This window comes from Aedes albopictus, chromosome 2 (assembly GCF_035046485.1).
Source record: "Aedes albopictus strain Foshan chromosome 2, AalbF5, whole genome shotgun sequence".
Classification (NCBI taxonomy): domain Eukaryota; kingdom Metazoa; phylum Arthropoda; class Insecta; order Diptera; family Culicidae; genus Aedes; species Aedes albopictus.
The window spans coordinates 211,061,195-211,081,731 of NC_085137.1; the positions used below are offsets into that span (position 1 = coordinate 211,061,195).

A 20,537-nucleotide genomic window follows, 5' to 3' on the forward strand; every position below is an offset into this window, starting at 1 on the left:
GCACATTGTAGCTACTATACATTTACATTCTATTTTTATGTAACAATATATTACTCTGTTTTTCTTACGTTTGAACCATTCACTTTTCCGAAACATTATTTTTCCGTGCATTAATAATTATTTATTCAGTTTTAGATTTTTTCCGTGCTTTGTTTTGTTGATGTTTGTGACTTTTTTGATGCAAAGGAAAGGAAAGAAAAAAGTGAATAGGTAAATCCGAATGGTCCCCCATTGTAGAGGCGCTGAGTGAGATAGGGAGAAAATCGTTTGTTTACATAAAAATCCACTTTTTTGTCTTCAAAATTTACTCATATTTTGCCCCGATAGTTGCTATTTGCCATTGGCAATGGCTTCTAATATCATCATTCTCGGTGCCCACGCCGACAGACATCGGATTGGTCAGCTAACAAAAAATCCGGGAGATCGCCCGCCGGAGGCATAGCAAGAGCTCCTCAAATTAATCACATAAATTGTTCGTAAGTATCTACCGGATCTAAGCGCATCTGAAAGAGAATCAAATTTTCTTTCCGAAAAGTGCTCGTTTGTTTCTCTACGATGCGGAATTCGAAACGAAAAAGTGAAAAAAGTGCACTTTTCCTATGCTGCGCCATGGAAAATTTTAGCGGAGCCCCTTTTTTCATAGGGTTCTCATTCCTGCCACCAGATGCGGAAGGATCGTTAGCTTCCGTTGGAGTTGCCTATAAGTTGAAACATCAATTTAAAAGTAAAAAGAAAATCGCGTTAAGTACTGTTCCTTTGAATTCCACTAAGAATCAAAGGAACAGCACTTAATGCGATTTTTTTTACTTACGGATATTCTTGCGGATATTCCCCTAACAAGCCCAGGTTAATCATCATCATTAATTTAAAGTCAATAAAATGTTTAAATAAGTTGTAAACCAGATCTCTTAAGAACTGCAGATCCAAGAGATATGGTGGACTAGGTATGTAGAGTGCGATGAGAGGAATACGATTGACGTACTTTATCGTAGAGCCATCTTTAACATATGGACTGGACTGAATACTGAAAGAAATTCTAATATAGGTTCGTCTGTGGGTTCGCTTTTTAACCTAACTTATACTTGAATCGAACTTGACAGTTTTCTCATGAGTTGTTATGTATTTCCCCGTGTATTTCAAACTTTGGTCAAACTGGAGCCTCAATATTGCAAAAACGGTTAAGCACGCTGTAATGATACTTATGTACCTCGTCACCCACTTCATGCAACTACATTAGTGGTCTAATAATACTTAGCGCGCTCGGCATAGTTCCATCATGCCGCTCAAAGTGTTGCCACAAATAATGCTTAGTTTGCGAAACCCAGTAATCTGGCTGGTGGGGCATGGGAGCCTAAGCTTCAACTGTTAATGCAATCAGAGACTACTCAGACCTCGACTCAGACTTAGACGTGGGCGATCCAATATGAAGGGTTATCCAAAATGCTCTGGAGAATTCCCAAAGCGCATTCTCATAATGCTAGTAAGCCTAAGATGCCATTAACAGGAGGAAAATGACAAGATAATATAACATTATATGGTTTATGTAATGTAAACCAATACAACATAACAAAAGAGAACCATTCCAAAACCATTTAATTAAATGTATAACCAGTAGTGAAACTACAATTGAAAACAATATATTTACGGTACATTTTATTGTTTGAAACCATATGTGTACCATACAATGTACGGTTTATTAAAACCCACGTATCAGTATTTATAACAATTCATTTACAATATAATGTATGGTTTTGCAAAAAAATATATATGGAGAAAAATATTTTTTTATATTGTTACGATACTTAACCACCCGTATAGTATATTGTAAAAATCTTATTTACAATATACTGTATAGGGTTCTACATTACATTTTATTGTTTTTGTATTTTTATTTTTACAGTGGTGTCTATTGTAAAAATATGGTTTTAAATAGTACTGTTACAATACAACGTTCGGTTTTTCTACTGTATTTTTTATTCGGGAATCTTTTGTACGATTTAGATGTGTCGCCCCCCTCGACCATAACACAACAGTTTTTTCTGTGAACGGCGCACACTAGTTGCGAAAAAGTTGTGACACAACGGACGAAAATACGTTCCCCTAGTGAAAATAGTTCTAGATTGAGTTTAAATAAGGGCGAAAGTAACATGAGAGAGTTCTCTTCATCGACTCTCTCTTCTTCAAATTAAAGTGACAAGATGCAAGTGGTTGCACTTTTTGGTCATAAATCGCTAGGTTGAGATGCAATCTAGCGTCTAAGTGTAAAAAAGTTCGATTGAATTCGCATCTTGTCACTTTAATTGGGTTGTTTAATGAATAAAATATTGCTATTTTCTATAGCCTAATCGAAAGAGCTCATTTTTCTTAGTATTACGTGATTTTATTGGGTTCCAATACCTTTATTTTGATGGTCAAATTAACAAAACAGTTTTAATTTTCGTGGGTAGAATGACAGTTCAATCGCTAAAATGACAGTTCGACCCGAACAAAAAAATTTCCCCATACAAACTTTAAATGCATTTTAAAAATAGTTCCCGGACTCCAAAAATTATGAAATTTTGGATTTAGACTAATTTTGGGGCGGGGAATCCGATTATGAAAAAATCCGGATACCCCTAAAGAACCCAATTTTGCAGAAGAGAGAGTTGATGAAGAGAACTCTCTCATGTTACTTTCGCCCTTATTTAAACTCAATCTAGAGTTCCCCTAGTGAAAATAACACAAATTTGAACAACTTCCCATAATCGTGCATCACCTGGTGGCAGCGTGCACATGTTTTTGTTTGTGTAATATAAACAAATCGGTGCATTGTTGCATCCCAGACCAGTCTGATTCTTCCGGCCGTATCCTTTCTTCAGAATTATTGCTCCAAGAACGATCGTAAATCGTAGTCAGCAAAGTGCAAAAGCCTACCGTATAGAAAATGCAAAGAATACCTCGCAAACGTAAGCTAACAGAAAAAGTCCGGAACAACCCGGACTTGGAGCACTTCCGAATAAAGTTCGAGGTCAAGACGGAACCGGAGGATGATCCGCCGCCAACACCGTCAGTTGTGTGTTGTTATTTGTGCAAACTTTCGTCCGGTGTTAAGTTGCTGGCTCTTGAAGTGCACAATCCCAAACGCACGGAACCTTCCACGGTGGATAAGATAAAAGCATGCATCGGTTGGGAGGTAAGAACTTATTGAAGGTAAGCAAATGATGTCATAATTAATGGTACCTTTTCGACAACAGGTTTTGCCCGACATGGACGAAACGAGTCGAATTTGTCGGCCGTGTATCCGCAAGCTGGATGAGCACTACGAGTTCCGGAAGCAAGCCTTGCAGTGCAACGACTACGCTCAAAACCAGATGGCCGCCGACGAAGCTGAAGTCGTTGATGCCCCAGCAGAGATTCGGGTGTGCCGTTTTTGTTTGAAAATCGGCGGCAAACTTTTGGATCTGCATCCGGCAGGTAGCGCTTCGGATGTGCTACTGTTGAAAAAGATCCGCGACAGTTTGGACGTCGAGGTTGGTAGCTCGCTGCATGGTTCAGCATTGCCTAATAACGAAAGGATATAACAAATTATAATTGTAGATCAACTCCTGGGATGCCGTGACGAAAATTTGCCGCGCATGCATTCAAAGGATCCAGGATTTTTTGGATTTCCGTGAAAAACACCTGCCGATATCGGTGTTTGTGAAGCAGGAGACCGATCCTCCAGACACACGCCAAGAACTAAATGAACTGGTGCAGAATGATGAGGTCTCATTTGATGGCAATGGTCCAGATTTGGAAATGAGTGTCTCTGACTCGGACTGTTCCATAGGCGAGAACGAGCGAACAGATCCCCTGACCGGAGGAAAACCACGAGTGAGAGCGATTTCGGCAGAGGTTTTGCAACTAATTGAGTCCGAGATGGAGGGCAGGAATTTCGGCGTCAGAAAAGAAGACGGAGCAAAATTGGTTGTAGTTTTTGAAGGTTTCCTGTATCGATTCTTTTCCGCTCTGGAGAGTGGAGGATCTGTATGGGTGTGTCTTGAAAAAAGGCTACGACTATGTAATTCTAAGCTGGAGATTGACTCATCCGGTAAAACTGCATCCATAATAGGGAAAATCAATAACCACTCTCATTCGCAAAAACCGGCAATGCTTATGGAATGCCCACCAGGAAAAGGATTCGCCGAATATAAAGACACCCAGGAACCGTTTTGGTTCTTCTACGGCGAACAGTCGAACTCGAGTAGTAAGCTGACGCGAAGCATCGTATTCGAGAACTACAGATATTTCCTGCATCAGATTAGAAATAGTGGTGCGAATAGTGTCTGGTACTGCCTATCGCGAGGAGCAGGGAAATGCAAATGCAGTTTACTCATCACCGGAATGTTCAAGCGGATTGAAGTTAAAGGGTCGCACAACCATAGGCCAGTTTCGCAGAAAAAGATCGATGCTGTTTTGACAAAAGTCGGAATTGGCGCAGATTCGACGGAGGCAATAAGCGCTTTTCAGAGGAACGTTTCGGACGATGAAATTGATGACTGTAAGTTAAATACTGTTTTAATATTTTTATTTGATCAACACAATTGTGAGACAAGAGTGGTAAAATAACCAGTGATATCCGGTGTCGAATTTTAGATATTTGTATGAAGTGTAGACTTAGGCCAGGCCACTCATTCCCGCCTAAGACTCTTATGTGAGAGATATAGAAACTTTTACATAAATATTGGTTAACGTTTGCAATATATGTTATTGGGCATATTAAATTTTATAATCTGGTATAACTACTACATTGATGGTTTGGTCCCATTGGACAAATCAAAAAAGTTAATGCTAATGGAACTTTGAGAGAATAAGTCGTTGACGTGAAATGTTACCCGGCTCTGCTAAACACATAGATCAAGCTGCAATAAGAAATTATAGCAGTTAGGGAGATGATGGCACTTTCCTAACAGTTGTAGGTGGAAAATTTGCTAGGGGTAGGCGGGGCATAATGAGCAGCTCAAGCATTTTGCCACCAAATCCAGTAAATTAAGCGCAATCAATGTGTAATTTTTACGTATAATCCTCATTTGAACCTTAACTGACAAAAACTTATCGTTGAAATTTTGAATAAAGCTGTAAATGTTGCAAAATGTAATGTTTTTAAAAACGTATAAAATAGTGGAATGCGTTTTGGGGGTGGGGCATAATGAGCACCCTAGGGCAGGATGATCAATCCCTGTTCTGTACACAATCAATTGCTGATTGACTGGTCTTGTCAATGATAAAGCATACCGGCAACAACCAATGAGAATTTGAGGGGATTCCTCCTCTCTTCTTGGCATAACGTCCTCACTGGGACAAAGCCTGCTTCTCAGCTTAGTGTTCTATGAGCACTTCCACAGTTATTAACTGAGAGCTTCCTCTGCCAATGACCATTTTGCATGTGTATATCGTGTGGCAGGCACGAAGATACCCTATGCCCAAGGAAGTCAAGGAAATTTCCTTTACGAAAAGATCCTGGACCGACCGGGAATCGAACCCGTCACCCTCAGCATGGTCATGCTGAATACCCGTGCGTTTACCGCCTCGGCTATATGGGCCCCTCAATTTGAGGGGATTATGGGGTTCAATTTGTAGGGAACTGCGGGGTTTAATGGAGTTTACTATTAAGGCATTTTTAAACGGTGAGAATATACACATACTGATTTTTTTTTTAAAGCTAATAAATTGAAATTTAATGATAAAACCATACTATATGCATCGTAACGGAGGAAACCAAAAGTGAAATTCGTTTGTTTAAGATGTTAATCATTTTTATCGTTTTTCCATAAGTTGCTCATTTTGCCCCACCCTACTATCAACTTTTTAAAGTATATTTTTTAACAAAATAATCATACAAATATTTTGAAAGTGTAACAAATACATATCATTGACCCAGGAAATATCAAGAAATTTGACAGATACCCGTCACGTTCTTATTTCGATTCCAAAAACTAATTTGAGGTCAGCTGATTCTTATAATATTTCCCCAGTACATGACAACTTCACGCATTAAGACTTTTTTTTTCAAAACAAACGGCTTTTTTGACAAATGTTTCATCATGAATTCATTGCATTTGAGATAGTTAAGCTACAATCAAGCAATTTGTTTTGAAAATTTGGAAATTTACAGTGAAAATACAAGGTGCTCATTATGCCCTGCCTACCCCTACTATTTTTTGTTCCGATGAGCCACAGCGGACAGTATTTAGATCAGTTTAGATCTATTGTGGCAATACCCGCATCCTTATAGTTAATACCCATGCAACATTTTTCGCTTAAAGAAATGTCTCTCAAAGCAACATTATTAACCAAATATTTCTGTACGTGTTTTTTTATAAGCCGAATAAAAGCTTTCGTTTAATCATACTTCGACTCAATGACTCACTGAGTTCAGCTACCATGACCATTATCGAGCAACAGTTCAGCATGCATGCTTGTTTGTGACTTGCATTTGTTAGTTGGGTGGCAAAATCCAGAAGCAATCTTCAAAGGAATCCCTAAATGAATCTCGGTAGGAATATTCGACAGAATACTGAACCCAAACAGCACACATGTTGCAGTAGATTCACGTTGTTGGGCTGGGAAAGAAGTCCCGGGAGAAATTCCTAAACAAATTCCGGGAGCCAGCTATAAATGATGTAGGAAGGCATCTTAGGAGAAATCTCTAGAGAACGTTGTTATTTCCACTTGGCTTGATCCGACAGCACACTCAAAGTCCTACCGATTAGTCATCGGGTAGACAGTGTTCGAAGTTCACGACAATTCAAATATAATTCCTCTTCTGCCTTGACATACATGTAAACAACAGAACTGTGTGTACATGTTTATCTAATTCCATACGAAGGAGATTTGCGTTGTGAGAAGAAGCAAACCATGTACGTTAGTGAAATAGAGTTCAGCACTTCGTCTTCAGGAGACGCAGATGGTCAAGTAACTCCGTAGCTTGGAGAAAAGAAGCGCCCGTCCAGCGAATTAGGAATCGTCGGTTCGATTCCCAGAGAACGTGAATTTCTTTTCGCTATTTTAAACTATTTTTTCTCATCAAACTCGTGTTTCTTGTGTGTACTTGAATGTCAAAGAATTAAACCCCTGGGAATTCCAATTGAAACCCTCCTAAAACGCCTTAAAACACCCCTGAATTTCCCCAGCAGCTTCCCCTGAGCCCCTTGAAGCCGCCTGAAATGCCTTGAAACCCAACCAACAACCAACTGGTCATGCTAAGGCCGGGGTGGCCTCTGCTGTACATAGTAGCCGCCTCCATTCCACTCGGTCCATGGCTGTTTGTCTCCAGTTCCGCATTCTGCGTAGGGTCCGCAGATCGTCCTCCACTTGGTCGACCCACCTAGCTCGCTGCGCTCCACGTCTTCTTGTACCGGTCGGATGACTCTCGAGAACCATTTTAATCGGGTTGCTTTCCGACATCTTGATGACGTGACCCGCCCACCGTAGCCTCCCGATTTTCGCGGTATGGACGATGGTTGGTTCTCCCAGCAGCTGATGGAGCTCGTGGTTCATTCGCCTTCTCCAAGTCCCGTCTTCCATCTGCACTGCGCCGTAGATAATACGCAACACCTTCCGTTCATAAACTCCAAGGGCGCGTTGGTCCTCTGCACGTAGGGTCCATGTTTCGTGCCCATAGAGGACGACCGGTCTAATCAACGTTTTGTAGATGGTTAACTTCGTGTTACGGCGAACTTTATTCGATCGTAGAGTTCTGCGGAGTCCAAAGTAGGCACGATTTCCTGCCACAATGCGCCTCTGAATTTCTCTGCTGGTGTCGTTGTCGTCGGTCACCAGTGAGCCCAAGTACACGAATTCTTCAACCGCCTCGATTTCATCACCGCCGATATGAATTCGGGGTGGCGGGTGCGGTGATTCCTCCCTGGAGCCCTTTGCCATCATGTACTTTGTCTTTGACACATTAATAACTAATCCGATTCGCCTGGCTTCACTCTTTAGTCGGATGTACGTTTCCGCCATCGTCTCAAATTTACGAGCAATAATATCAATATCATCGGCGAAACCAAGCAGCTGAACGGACTTCGTGAAAATCGTCCCACTCGTGTTTATCCCCGCTCTTCTTATTACACCCTCCAAAGCAATGTTGAACAGCAAGCACGAAAATCCATCACCTTGCCGTAACCCTCTGCGAGATTCGAAGGGACTCGAGAGTGTCCCTGATACTCGAACTACGCACATCACTCGATCCATCGTCGCCTTGATCAACCGTGCCAGTTTATCCGGGAATTCGTATTCGTGCATAATCTGCCATAGCTGTTCTCGATCGATTGTATCATACGCCGATTTGAAATCGATGAACAAGTGATGTGTGGGCACGTTGTATTCGCGGCATTTCTGCAACACCTGGCGGATGGCGAACATCTGGTCCGTTGTAGCGCGTTTACCCATTAATCCAGCCTGATATTGCCCCACGAACTCTCTTGCAATCGGTGACAGACGGCGGCAAAACATTTGAGAGAGTATTTTGTAGGCAGCGCTCAGTAGTGTGATCGCGCGGTAGTTCCAACTTGTCGCCCTTTTTGTAGATGAGACACACGATACCTTCCATCCATTCCTCCGGTAATGCTTTCTCCTCCCAAATCTTGGTAATGACCCAGTGTAGTGCTCTCACCAGTGTTTCTCCACCGTATTTTAGAAGCTCGTTTGGTAGTTGATCTGCTCCAGCGGCTTTGTTGTTTTTCAATCGGTCAACCTCCTCAATCTCTTGAAGGTCAGGGGCCGGAAGTCTTTCGTCCTGTGCACATACTCCTAGATCTGTTACCACGCCACCTTCGGTACTTGCAACGTCGCCATTAAGGTGCTCATCGTAATGCTGCCGCCACCTCTCGACCACCTCACGCTCGCTCGTGAGAATATTCTCGTGATTATCTCGGCACATGTCGGCTTGTGGCAGAAAGCCTCTGCGCGAGCGGTTCAGTTTCTCGTAGAACTTTCGTGTGTCCTTAGCGCGGTACAGCTCTTCCATCGCTTCGCGATCTCGTTCTTCCTGCTGGCGCTTCTTCATCCGGAAGACTGAGTTCTGCCTGTTCCGCGCCTGTTTGTAACGTGCCTCATTCGCTTTCGTACGGTGTTGCAGCATTCTCACCCATGCTGCATTCTTCTCGTTTTTCAACTGTTCACATTCGCCGTCGTACCAGTCGTTTCTGTGATTCGGAGTCGCGAAGCCTAGTGCTGTAGCCGAGGTACTACCTATGGCGGATCGGATGTCCCTCCAGCCATCTTCAAGTGTAGCTGCGCCAAGCTGCTCTTCCGTTGGTAGGACCACTGCTAACTGCTGCGCGTAGTCTTGAGCCACTTCTACGTTACGAAGTTGCTCGATGTTGAGCCGCGGCGTTCGACTTCGACGCGTGGTGATAACTGTCGAAAGTTTTGAGCGCATGCATACAGCTACTAAGTAGTGATCCGAATCTATATTCGCACTGCGGTATGCGCGGACGTTGGTTATATCTGAGAAGAATTTACCGTCGATTAGAACGTGGTCGATTTGGTTTTCTGTTTGATGGTCGGGTGATCTCCAGGTGGCTTTGTGGAGATCTTTGCGGGGGAAGAAGGTGCTTCGGACTTCCATACCACGGGAGGCTGCAAAGCTTACGCATCGCTGGCCGTTATCATTCGATACGGCGTGCAGGCTACCTGCGCGTTCATGTCGCCGACAACGATTTTCACGTCACGCGGCGAGCAAGGATCGTATGTTTGCTCTAACTGCGCGTAGAACGCTTCTTTCTCGTCATCGGGTCTTCCTTCGTGTGGGCAGTGGACGTTGATGATGATGTAGTTGAAGAAACGGCCCTTAACTCTCAATATGCACATCCTTGCGTTGATCGGCTGCCACCCGAACACACGTTGTCGCATCTTGACCAACACTATAAATCCTGTCCCCAGTTCAGCTTTGGTAGAAAATAGCCGCTCGATGCCCGCTTTTCCACAGTTTCTGTCCAGTCCAACAAAGTTCCTGCAACACCACGATGTCGAAGTTGCGGGGATGTAGTTCGTCGTAGATTATCCTGTCACATCCTGCGAAACCTAGTGACATGCAATTCCATGTTCCAAGTTTCCAATCGTAGTCCTTATTTCGTCGCGTGGGTCTTTGCCGATTGTATCGAGTCGTATTTTCTCCTATGTTATTCGCAATGGGGATTTTTACGGGTGGCTTATTGGGCCTACGCCAACACTCCTGTCTCGCCGAAGGGCCATCGTGCCAGTTCTGTTTAACGTCCCAACCAACACTGGGACGATCACGCTGATGGGGCTACCACCTTGGATCTAGCTGAGCGTGGTGCAGCGTTTCTTACTCAGCCGCTGGATGCCAGAACAGACGCTGTTTGAGCCGCACCTCCTTGGTGAACAGACACTCGGATCGTACCTCCTCAATCTAGCTGAAGTCAGAAGGACAACAGTGCCCAGACTGCACTACCAGCTAAGCACACAACTCTTAGCTGGCGGTCTTTGTCATCGCTTGACCCGTGGAAGCATGAGGTAGGAACTTGTGAGGACCAGAGCTATATTGGACGCTCTCCTTATCGACTCACCGTTTTGCAGCCCGCCGCCTTGAAACCCAATTAACATTCAATCTTCTTGAAACCCCGTGAAGCCTCCGAAATCTTCTGAAATCCCTCCACTAAAATACATTGAAACGCCTTGCAACCATCAAAATTCCTTGAAAGTCCCTGAATTCTCCGGAAACGCTTCCAGAGCCCCCTGAAGCTCACTGAAGCGTTACATACAAAATACTAAAGCAGCGTTTCTCAAACAATTTGTCACGACCCACTGGTAGATCACGGGCTGTTTTTATAAGGGTCGCGAAAGCTTAGGCGATATTGTAATAACTGTCATGCCAAATTATTTTGGTAGCCAATGCAAAAATCCATAAATACTCTCTGGAATTTATTGGATTTATTTCTAGAAATGATGAGTTTTCTCTATATTTCTACCTTAGCTTTCGGATTAGTAGTTTGTATTCCTAAGTGTATTGAAGCTACTGTTTGTATTTTGAAATAGCTTTAATTTTATTTTTAGATTTTCCACATGTTCTGGAAGAGCAACGATTCAATTACTTGCATTTTGCATTTGATTCCTCTGAGAATTTCTCCAGAGATCTCTTGTGAATTGTGTTTTCAGATTTTTTTTTCAAGAAATAATTTTCTCCGGAGATTTCTTCTAGTATTTCTCAGAAATTTCTACTGTAATTTACCTCAGGGATATCTCCTGGAATTATTCTATGGATTACTCCTGGAACTATTCAATTGATTTTTTTCGGTAGTTTTACTTCAGCGGTAACTCCGAGAAGTCGGTATTTAGCTATGAATTCTCCTATATATTTATTCAGAGCATCCGGAACTCCACCCAGGGATTTTAACGGATCATTTCATCGAAGATATCTCTAGGGATTTACCCCAATATTCCTCTTGAGATTCCTCCAGGGGTTTTCTCCAGGTTGCTTCCTAAAATTTCTTCAGAGGTAACTCTGGGAACACTACATACAGTCATACAGGGAGTCATATTTAATTTATATTATGATGTTTCCCGGGGTTTCTCCCGCTTTTTGTCCTGGTATTCCGTTCAGAGCTACTCCAGGGTTTTTTGGTATTATTCTAGGGATTTCTCCTGGAATCTTTTTAATATTTTCTTTCAGAATTTTTCCGCGGAATTCTCCTGCAATCAACTAAAGGAGCGCTCCCGAGATTCAGAACTCCTTACCGGATTTTTCGGAGATTTTCTTCTGGTTTTCATGTGTAATTGCTACATGAGAATTTTCAATGAATTCCTTACGAGTTTTTTCTCAGGGAATTGTAGGTTTTAATAATTTTGCATTGCCATAAAAATCTAGACTTAGGACAATATTATGACAAAAAAAACCTGTTAATAATAAAACTTTTTATATCCAACAGGTCGATTGAATAAAGAACTTGCTAAAGAGCAGCAGAAATGTGCCATCAAATCTCTGACCAAAGAGAAGCAACCAGAGATTTTCCGCATTCTCAGTGTGGACGATCCCGAGCGGAAATTCGAGTGTTTGCATGCGGGTTCCAAGATGAAGATCAAACAGGATGGCTACGAGTTCAGGTACTTCGGAAGGCAAAAAGATGGAACCACGCTGTGGAAGTGCATCATGGATTCACTGCAACACTGCGGTTTGGTCGTAAGGGTCGACACAGATGGCAGACGTTTCGATATATTCAAAGGAAGAAAGCATAGTCACAAACCGGAGCCGGCTCCGCTATTCAGTTACCCTCTGGGAAAGCGAATGATTGGGGGAGAACCTCTGTGGCTGATTCTACGACATTCTATGTACTATGAAGGCAGATGCGTAATCTATCGGGATAATGTGTTCATAATACTGGACATAACCCGCAAGGGAGTCGTACGCTGGAATTGCCTCAGGAAGCACTCGTGTCGTGCTCTGTTGATCGTGAAGGGGGATTTTGAGGAAGTAACTTTCCGCAATGCCCATTCCCACGAGAATACATCCCAAGAAATTTTGACAAAGTTGATCGAAGGACGATCACCAGAATTAGAATCAGATGAAGATCTCACATTCAGGCAAAGGCTTCTGTCGTACCCGTCAACGGTAGGCAAAATCTGGAACGAAGCCACTCACCAGAACGAAACGTTTTACATCCTGAAGACTATGAAAACCGGAGAAACAGTTACCTGTGGATTGGTATTTCAAAATTACCGATACGTTTTAGCATCGCTCGATCAGAACTGCACAAGCCGGTGGACGTGTACGAAGCATAACTCTCGGAACATTAGGTGTAGGGCGGCCGTGATCGTAGAAGGTCATTACGACTCGATTTGCATTAGGAGTAAGCACAACCACGATGCAATGCACGATTCCGAAATGGAGCTCATGATCAAACGGAGTGTTGCGGATAACTTAATGGAAGAAGGACAAGCAAAAGGCAGTTTGGAAGAAATGTCTGAGAAAAATGTTGGATCGAAGAATATACTGTCCCAGCTTGCGCGGCATGACCCTGTCAGGAACTTTGAAGTATCCAGAGTAACATCGAAATTAATCATACGTTACGAAGGTGAAGAGTTTCGGCTGAGATCTCGCAAAACCGATGGAAGTAGTTTGTGGAGTTGTACCTGGTTGAAGATGCGTCGCTGTCCAGTGGTGCTTAGTTTAAGTGCTGACGGTAGAAGTGTCACCAACGTGGATCCAACGAAGGAACATAATCATTCCGTAGATCAAGTAGCTGTTTATCATATGAACACTGGAAAAGGTCAAATCTTTGACGAAAATAGACACGTTTACGCGTCCTATTGGGTTTTTGGCCACCCCTGGGAGTATCGGGAATCTCGTGCCGTCATCTATCAAGGCCATAAGTATTACCTGAACATTATTGGCAACAATCGGGTGAGTACCTGGAAGTGTCGAATACGGCATTGCAAGGCTTACATTCGCGTAGAGGGCACTTTTCAGACGTTGTTCCACAAACATCAACACACTCATGAACGTCTGGCTGATGATGAAATACTGGCCATTACAAACTCAACCGAAGTGGATCCAGATTTGTTAGAAAGTAGTGAACCCCTCGAAGTTGCCGTTGACCCTAAAGATCACGAAGGTCCACTCCGTCCAGCTACTCTGCTACACATACTGTCTACGAATGATCACGATCGGAATTTCCACGTTACGATTTATAAAGATCAAATGAAAATACATCAAAATCGTTACGAGTATTACTATCGATCGTCCACCGAGACCCACTCCCTTTGGAAGTGCATCTTCTTCACAATCAGACGATGTCGTGCCACAATTCACCTGGACAACGACTGTAAAACGGCAACCCTGCCGGACGTCCCGAAGCATAACCACAAGGAGGAACTGTGGGACATGTTCTACTATCCGCTCGGAGAGCACTCCATCATGGATGCCTACACCGAATCAGTGCAACCTTTCTGGTTCCTCATGCAACCCGGGTTCTTTCGATCGCATCCGATGATCATCTACGAGGGTAACAAGTTCACTTTGGCATCGATCACCGAAAACGGAGACAACAGCCGGTGGCGATGCGTAACACATCTCTGCCGAGCCACGTTGACCGTTACGGGACTGTTCGAGCTGGTGGTGGGTGGTCATCCGCACAATCACGAACCACAACCGGAGCAAAAGCGAGCCGAGTGGATACGACAGTACGGTACGCCTGGCGGTAGTAGTAGCGCGGATGCCGAGGACGACTTCGACGTGATACCGTTTGTTAAGGTAGAAATGGAAGATTGCGATGCAATGGCGTACGAAGATGATGAGTATGCGGAAATGTAGTTTAAAGGTGTAAGTAAACATGTTTTCATGTACAGTTACGCATTAAAAATATTGTTATGTCTATTGTACACACATGCCTTTGTATTTCATTGAAGAATTTTCATATAGTAATGCTGAAGTTTGGTGTAAAAATGAAGTTTTTAATAGGAAATTTTAGTCATCGTCTTCCCCGGTAGCAGCCCCGCTTTGGTGCACAGTCTGGTGTTTGCGCAGCAGCGTCTTTCGGGTGAACCCTTTGTCGCATTCCTTGCATTTGAACGGCTTTTGGCCAGTATGCTGTAACATGTGCCTTTTCCGATCGGTAGGATACATGAAGCTTTTGTCGCACAGCTCGCAAGAATACGGTCGCTCCTGGGTGTGCGTCCTCAGATGCAGCCGCAGGTTGGCCTTCGCTTTGAACTGGTTAGGACAGAACGTGCACTGGTATGGTGTTTCCTGGCTGTGAAGTAGAGTGTTGTGATGCTTGAGATAGCTCTTCCGGCTGAAGCCTTTGTTGCACAGTTTGCACACGTGTTTCGTGTGCTCTGGGATTTCGGAGTGCAGTTTTTGATGGGACAATAGATTCGATTTGGATCTGAACGTTTTCGGACAACTTGGACACTGGAAGGGCTTCAGTGAGGTATGAGTCCTCTCGTGGTTCTCCAGAAGCGCGCGGTGTAGAAATCTTTTACCACACGAAGAGCATTGGTGCTGTTTCAGTTGGTACGCATTCCTGCGATGAATTTTGAAGCCTCTAGCGCTGGTATAGCGCCTATAGCAGATGGCACATTCGAACGGTCGCTCACGGTTCGACGTTTTCTGAGATGCGTGAGATTCTTTCGAGTGTTGCAGTAATTCCGGTTTGGAGCCGAAAGAACACTCACAACCACAACAGCGGAAGGGCAGATCAATCTCTTTGTCATCCTTTGCTGGTGATGCTGCCTTATTGTCCGATGGTTTTCGTTTCGATGATTTCGACCTTTCCTCTAATTTGGAGCGACTATCCTTGGATTTCGCTTTTTCGTGTGGTCCTAAAGTATTCTTCGTTGTCATACAATCAGGCTCAACCTTGACAGTGATTGCAATTTCAGGAGTTGTCGATGTAGATGAAAATTTTTTCTTTGATTTGTAAAACTTTGTATACGGTCTAGCAATTTCTTGTTTTATGCTAGTAGTTGACTTCTGTCTTTGCCTCGAATTTTTAGATTCATCAACCCTATCAACCTCTACCTCGACTATGTAATCCGTTTCGGTCTCTGGTGGAATGGAGGATGAACAGTCATTTCCGATTGTTAAAGGCTCTTCGACGTTTGCATAAACTGTTTCGATCTGTGGATTAATGTATTCGACTGATACTTTTCCCTGTTCTGATTTGGAAACTTGCTCTAAAGAAGAGGCTTCTACTTCTACAACATAGTCGGTTTCAATGTCTGGTGGCACATGTTCAATCACTTGATCATATAGAATTTTGTAGCTTATTATTGGGACATCTGGTTCAGTATTCTTTTCATACACGGATGCAAGTATACTAAAATATTGAACAAAATTATAGAAAAATACATCATTAAATGATTTTTTACTGGGGTTGGGATTTATATCGTTTGGTATAAAGGACATTTGGCGTAACGGTCTACGGTGTCTATTTGGAAAAACATTATAAACAGGTAAGTCAAACATTTTTAAGAAATCTAACTTTAAAATTTGGAGTGAACATATAGCCTTTCCAGTACACTTAGTGTACAAGAAAGGCAAAAATGTAGGATTTCCATGAATCTGAAGAATTAAGCTAACTAAACTAAAAGAAGGTAGCATTTTTGTCAAGTGACCTTATTTCAAACGGCCTTAAGCCAAATGCCCCGCCCTTTGTTTACTAAGGGTCTGTGTCAATTGGCGAATTAAAATTAATTTTTACTTAAATTTGACAGTTCAACACTTAAACTTGACAGTTTTCCTAAAGAAATAATTATCGAACTGTCAAGTTTAAGTGAAAATTAATTTTAATTCGCCAATTGACACAGACCCTAAATCAGCCAATCACCTTTCCTGTTGAATAAGTTGTCTGAATCTTTCATCTGACTTCAAACATTGCTGTTTCAGTTCTAATGCAGATTCCAAGCGATCTACACATGTGCAGCAGGCGACATCCGGTAGTCCATATTCATCCAATATCTGTAAAGTAATTCGGTAGTTGTTTTCATGACGATTAGATTTTTAGCATTCTTTAAAGTTTAAACTAACCTCCAATCCACTTAGCTGATGGATCATGTTTGCTATCGGATCCGTTCCATCGAAAATGCTTATTTTTGAATCCCTTGCTGTGGGTTCAGCACATATTCGACAGACCTCCATCCAAGAACGTGTATCCTAAATAATTAGACCATAAGATTGATATACTAATTACTAAACTGACCGGTGACCCAAGAACAACTAACCAATGCTAACAAATCGTTATCGTGCCGATCAGCTGTGAATGTTATCAGCGTTCAGAAAGTTTGTTTAGATGTAGACTTCGTACCCCAAATAAGATTTCCTTTGAACATAAATGTTGCATTTTTACAACACACCAATCCTAAATTTCAAGCGTTCCTTCGATTGAAATCGATTTCCACTCGTTCCACCACAAGAGCTTGACAGCTCGCTCAGTTGATCACCGCTCGCGTCGCGGCGCGGCACCGTTTCACGAACGTAAACAATCGATAATGTTTTCAAATCTGCCGAACTTGCAAACGTTTTAAAGATTCTTGGATTTAAACCTGAAAAATGGGCTCCAAACGGAAAAATATGGAGGACGAAATGTCTCGGTAAGTCAAGCATTCATCGTAACTCAAAAACTTTATTGATAAATCGTTCTTTCCGCATCAGCTTCGAGGCGGAAATTTCAAAGGCAACCGCCGGTAGCAGCATCAGCTCTCCGTTTATTCCCTCCCAGGTGCGAACTGTAATCGGTTCCCAGACCTACAACCAGGTGCAGCAAAAGTTGGCCACCGTGCCGTCCCGTATACCGCCGCCGCCAGTTCCTCCCTTTCTGCCAACCTATTCGACACCGGTGCCTCAGCAGCAGCAGCAGCATCACTCTTCCCAGCATGCCGCCGTTCCGGAGAAATCCTACTCCACGGAACCTACACCGGCAGTGGTCAGCAGTGCTCCAAAGCTGTACAACGCTAGGCCAACCGTGGGCACGCTGCCAAAGGTTGATGCTCCCGCGGCTGCCAGTAGTTCAATTGGACCAACCATTTCGTCTACTCCAGTACAATCGGTAAGCCTTCACAGATTGAGAATAACAATAGCTATTCTAAATGCATTATGTCCTTTATCCTTCCAGTACGACATCGCCAACATACAGTTTGAAGTAACGACCAAAATCAAGAAACAGAAAACGGAGAAATCCGGCCCGAATCCGATTGCCGAGGAAGCCATCAAAGCAGCACGGGCTTCTTCGGCTCTGCAGTCGTTCGGAAATTCCGAGCGCCGGGGAAAAAAGGACCGTAAGGTAAGTTTAAAAACTTGTACCAGTAGTTCCAAAATGCAAAGAAAAAATACAGAGGAAGGGATAGGGGCCGTCCATATACTACGTGGACAACTTAGAGGGGGGAGGGGGTTCAGAAAAAAGTCCATGTTTGTCCACGAAGAGGGGGGTAGGGGTATTCTGAATGTCCACGTGGACAATATTATTCCAGAGCATCATAAAAAATCAGCAAAATGCAATCCGTTTTTATCAAAATTCACAATGTGTAAGATGGGGATTTTTTTTATCATCGTACAACCCAATTTTGTTTAGCAAATTAAATATTGCCATTTTCTTTAGCCTAATCGAAAGAACTCATTTTTCTGAGTATGAGCCTCTGTACGAATTTGCCCTGTCCTGCTCACTCCCACAGAAAATTTGAAAACAGCGCGCACAGTAAAAGTCACATTTGACTTTTACTGTGCGCGCTGTTTTCAAATTTTCTGTGGGAGTGAGCAGGACAGGGCAAATTCGTGCAGAGGCTCATAAGGTGATTTTATTGCGATTCAATTCCTTTGTTTTGATGGACAAATAACCAAAAAAGTTTTAGTTTTCGTGGATAGAATGACAGTTCAATCGATAAAGTGCCATTCCGCCCGACCAAAAAATGTTCCCCATACAAACTTTAAATGCATTTTAAAAATAGTTCCCGGGCACCAAAAATGGTGAACTTTTGGATTTCGACTAATTTTTGGATGGAGATTCCGATTTTGCAAAAATCTGGATACCCCTAAAGAACCCAATTGGTACCAAGGTTCTCAGATGAAATTTTTTTCACAGGTAGGGTTCACATACCATATATGAACAAAAACAAAATTGAAAAAAATCAGGGCCGCCTAATTTTCCGGAAAACTCCAGTGGACGCCAAAAATTTTCCACAGACACCACCTACTTTGAAAAATCATAACTCAAGAACGGAGCATCGTAGACACAAATTGAATGTTTTTTTTTTGTGAAATCGTAAGCAAATTTTCTCAGCAATTCAAAAAAAAATACAAAATAAAAATTGTTTTCCACAAAATTTTCCACTGTTGAGGGAATCGGTTGGAAAAGTCGGAAAAACTATTTTCGTACTCCGGAAAAATTCCCAAAAAAAAAATAAATTTTTGAAAGGAAATTTTATAAGCTATATTCTGTAAAATTTTCAAGATGTGATTATTTATTTTTCGTTTTTTAGTTATGACCAATTCTGTGAAAATTGCCCAGATGAGCCGTTTTCTTTGAAAAATCATAACTCAAGAACGAAGCATCGTAGAAAAAATGAAATCATAAGCAAATTTTACTAACGAATAGGTATTACCTGAATTATATTTATATCGATCAAACTGGGCTGCATCACAAAAAGTAAAAGACCAATTTAAGAAGGACTGGGAATTTATTTTTGCAACAGAAGATGATTATTCAGAGGCTGAAAAAATACTCCAGGAAAGATTTTGTAACCTTATTTCAATTCCTGGAACAAAAAAATATCATTCATTCATTGAACGAAGCATTTTTGCTCATGAATTTTCAGATATAACAGAAAACTTAGTAAATAAAGTTTGCTTTCCTCTTGATAATATCAGAAAAAGAAAATCTTCCAGTGCTATGAGCCAAAGGCAGTCTTGCCGGATGGAAAAATAAACCACGCTTTCTTTGTTGCTTGTTTTGTTCATCTATTGTCTGACAATTCTCTTCACTGTATGGGCACAAACAGAGCCGGAATCACCATAGAATCCCACTTGCTTGAGCAACTTGTTGAGAAACTTCCAATGAAATCTCTGGAGAATTTTACTATGATTTTCTGAAAGGTTTTTTAAAACAATGCTTGGAGGAAACTCCCAAAAAAATCCTTAGAAGAATTCCCATGAGAATATCTGGAGCTTTTTTTTTTTTGAGATTCCCTGCAAAAAATCATCAAAAATTCCTAAATAAAGTCTTCGGAGAAATTTCAGTGGGTATTTTGAGAAACCAAGATGAGCTCCTGAAATAACGTCTGCAAGAATTCTATTATAAATTCCTGCAGTAGTTTTACAAGTATTCCTGAAAGAATTCATCAAAGTAACTCGTGAACGAATTCGTAAAAAAGTCCTGTTCAAATGGTACAAGACTCTACCTTGGGAAATTTCCGAAAGAAATTCTGTGACAAAGTCTTTAAGCTACTTCGGAAAAATAATTTTAACGAATCCCTTGAAAAAAAAAAAGAATCCTGATAGAAATTCCCCAAAACGTAGTTGGAGAATTTCCCCAAAGAATACCTTAAATAACACTAGTTTACAGCATTTTTGAACTCGGTAAGCTGATGATCATTTTTGGTGTAGAATCATGCCTTGAGTTCGAAAACGCGAAAGAAAAAAATTACAGTAGAGCGGAAATTTTTTCGACTTTCCATACAAGGTTGATGATTTGAAATCGATTTTTGTTCTATTTTTAGGCAAAGTCGCTCACTTCAAACATCTCATTCTCCGTAACCAATGCTCCGATTGAGCTGAATTTTCTACTGTAACTCGCCTACATATGATATGTCAAATAAACGTCGAGAAAGAATTTTTAAGTTGTTTTTTTTTTCTTATTGAAAAAATACATTTCTTTAAAAATTTTTGGAAATTTTGATAAAATTTAAGAAACCGTCCCTAAAACTCGCCAATATCTTGACTTTCACCAATCTGACGCAAAACCTGTATTCAGATGATCGAATGGTATTGTCTTCAGCTTTTAATTTATGGAAAAAGATTTAAAATTGGTTGAACGTAACGCAATATATTTCAATTTTAGTAAATT

General features: G+C 41.9%; 3 protein-coding genes across 3 annotated transcripts in view; 2 read left to right on the forward strand and 1 right to left on the reverse strand.

The window, feature by feature from the left end:
• Positions 1-2,855: 2,855 nt before the first annotated feature.
• Positions 2,856-14,361, forward strand: LOC109621988 (uncharacterized). Its single transcript, XM_029869120.2, has 4 exons — positions 2,856-3,172; positions 3,234-3,509; positions 3,577-4,519; positions 11,913-14,361. Exons 1-4 carry the CDS (start codon positions 2,924-2,926, stop codon positions 14,291-14,293), a joined length of 3,849 nt encoding a protein of 1,282 aa, XP_029724980.2. The 5' UTR covers positions 2,856-2,923; the 3' UTR covers positions 14,294-14,361.
• LOC109420817 (zinc finger protein 391-like) lies at positions 14,324-16,750 on the reverse strand. Its single transcript, XM_029869121.2, has 4 exons — positions 16,705-16,750; positions 16,511-16,636; positions 16,311-16,441; positions 14,324-15,800 (listed from the first exon to the last, which is right to left on the reverse strand). The coding sequence occupies exons 2-4, from the start codon at positions 16,619-16,621 to the stop codon at positions 14,447-14,449; spliced, it is 1,596 nt and encodes a 531-aa protein (XP_029724981.2). The 5' UTR covers positions 16,622-16,636; positions 16,705-16,750; the 3' UTR covers positions 14,324-14,446.
• Positions 16,751-16,915: 165 nt separating this feature from the next.
• Positions 16,916-20,537, forward strand: part of LOC115264946 (RNA-binding protein 42) — a 65,202-nt gene continuing 61,580 nt past the window's right edge. The window contains exons 1-3 of the mRNA XM_029869122.2: positions 16,916-17,073; positions 17,135-17,528; positions 17,595-17,762. Of these exons, the coding sequence (XP_029724982.1) occupies positions 17,033-17,073; positions 17,135-17,528; positions 17,595-17,762 (603 nt within the window). The 5' untranslated portion in view covers positions 16,916-17,032. The remainder of the gene's footprint in view (positions 17,074-17,134; positions 17,529-17,594; positions 17,763-20,537) is intronic.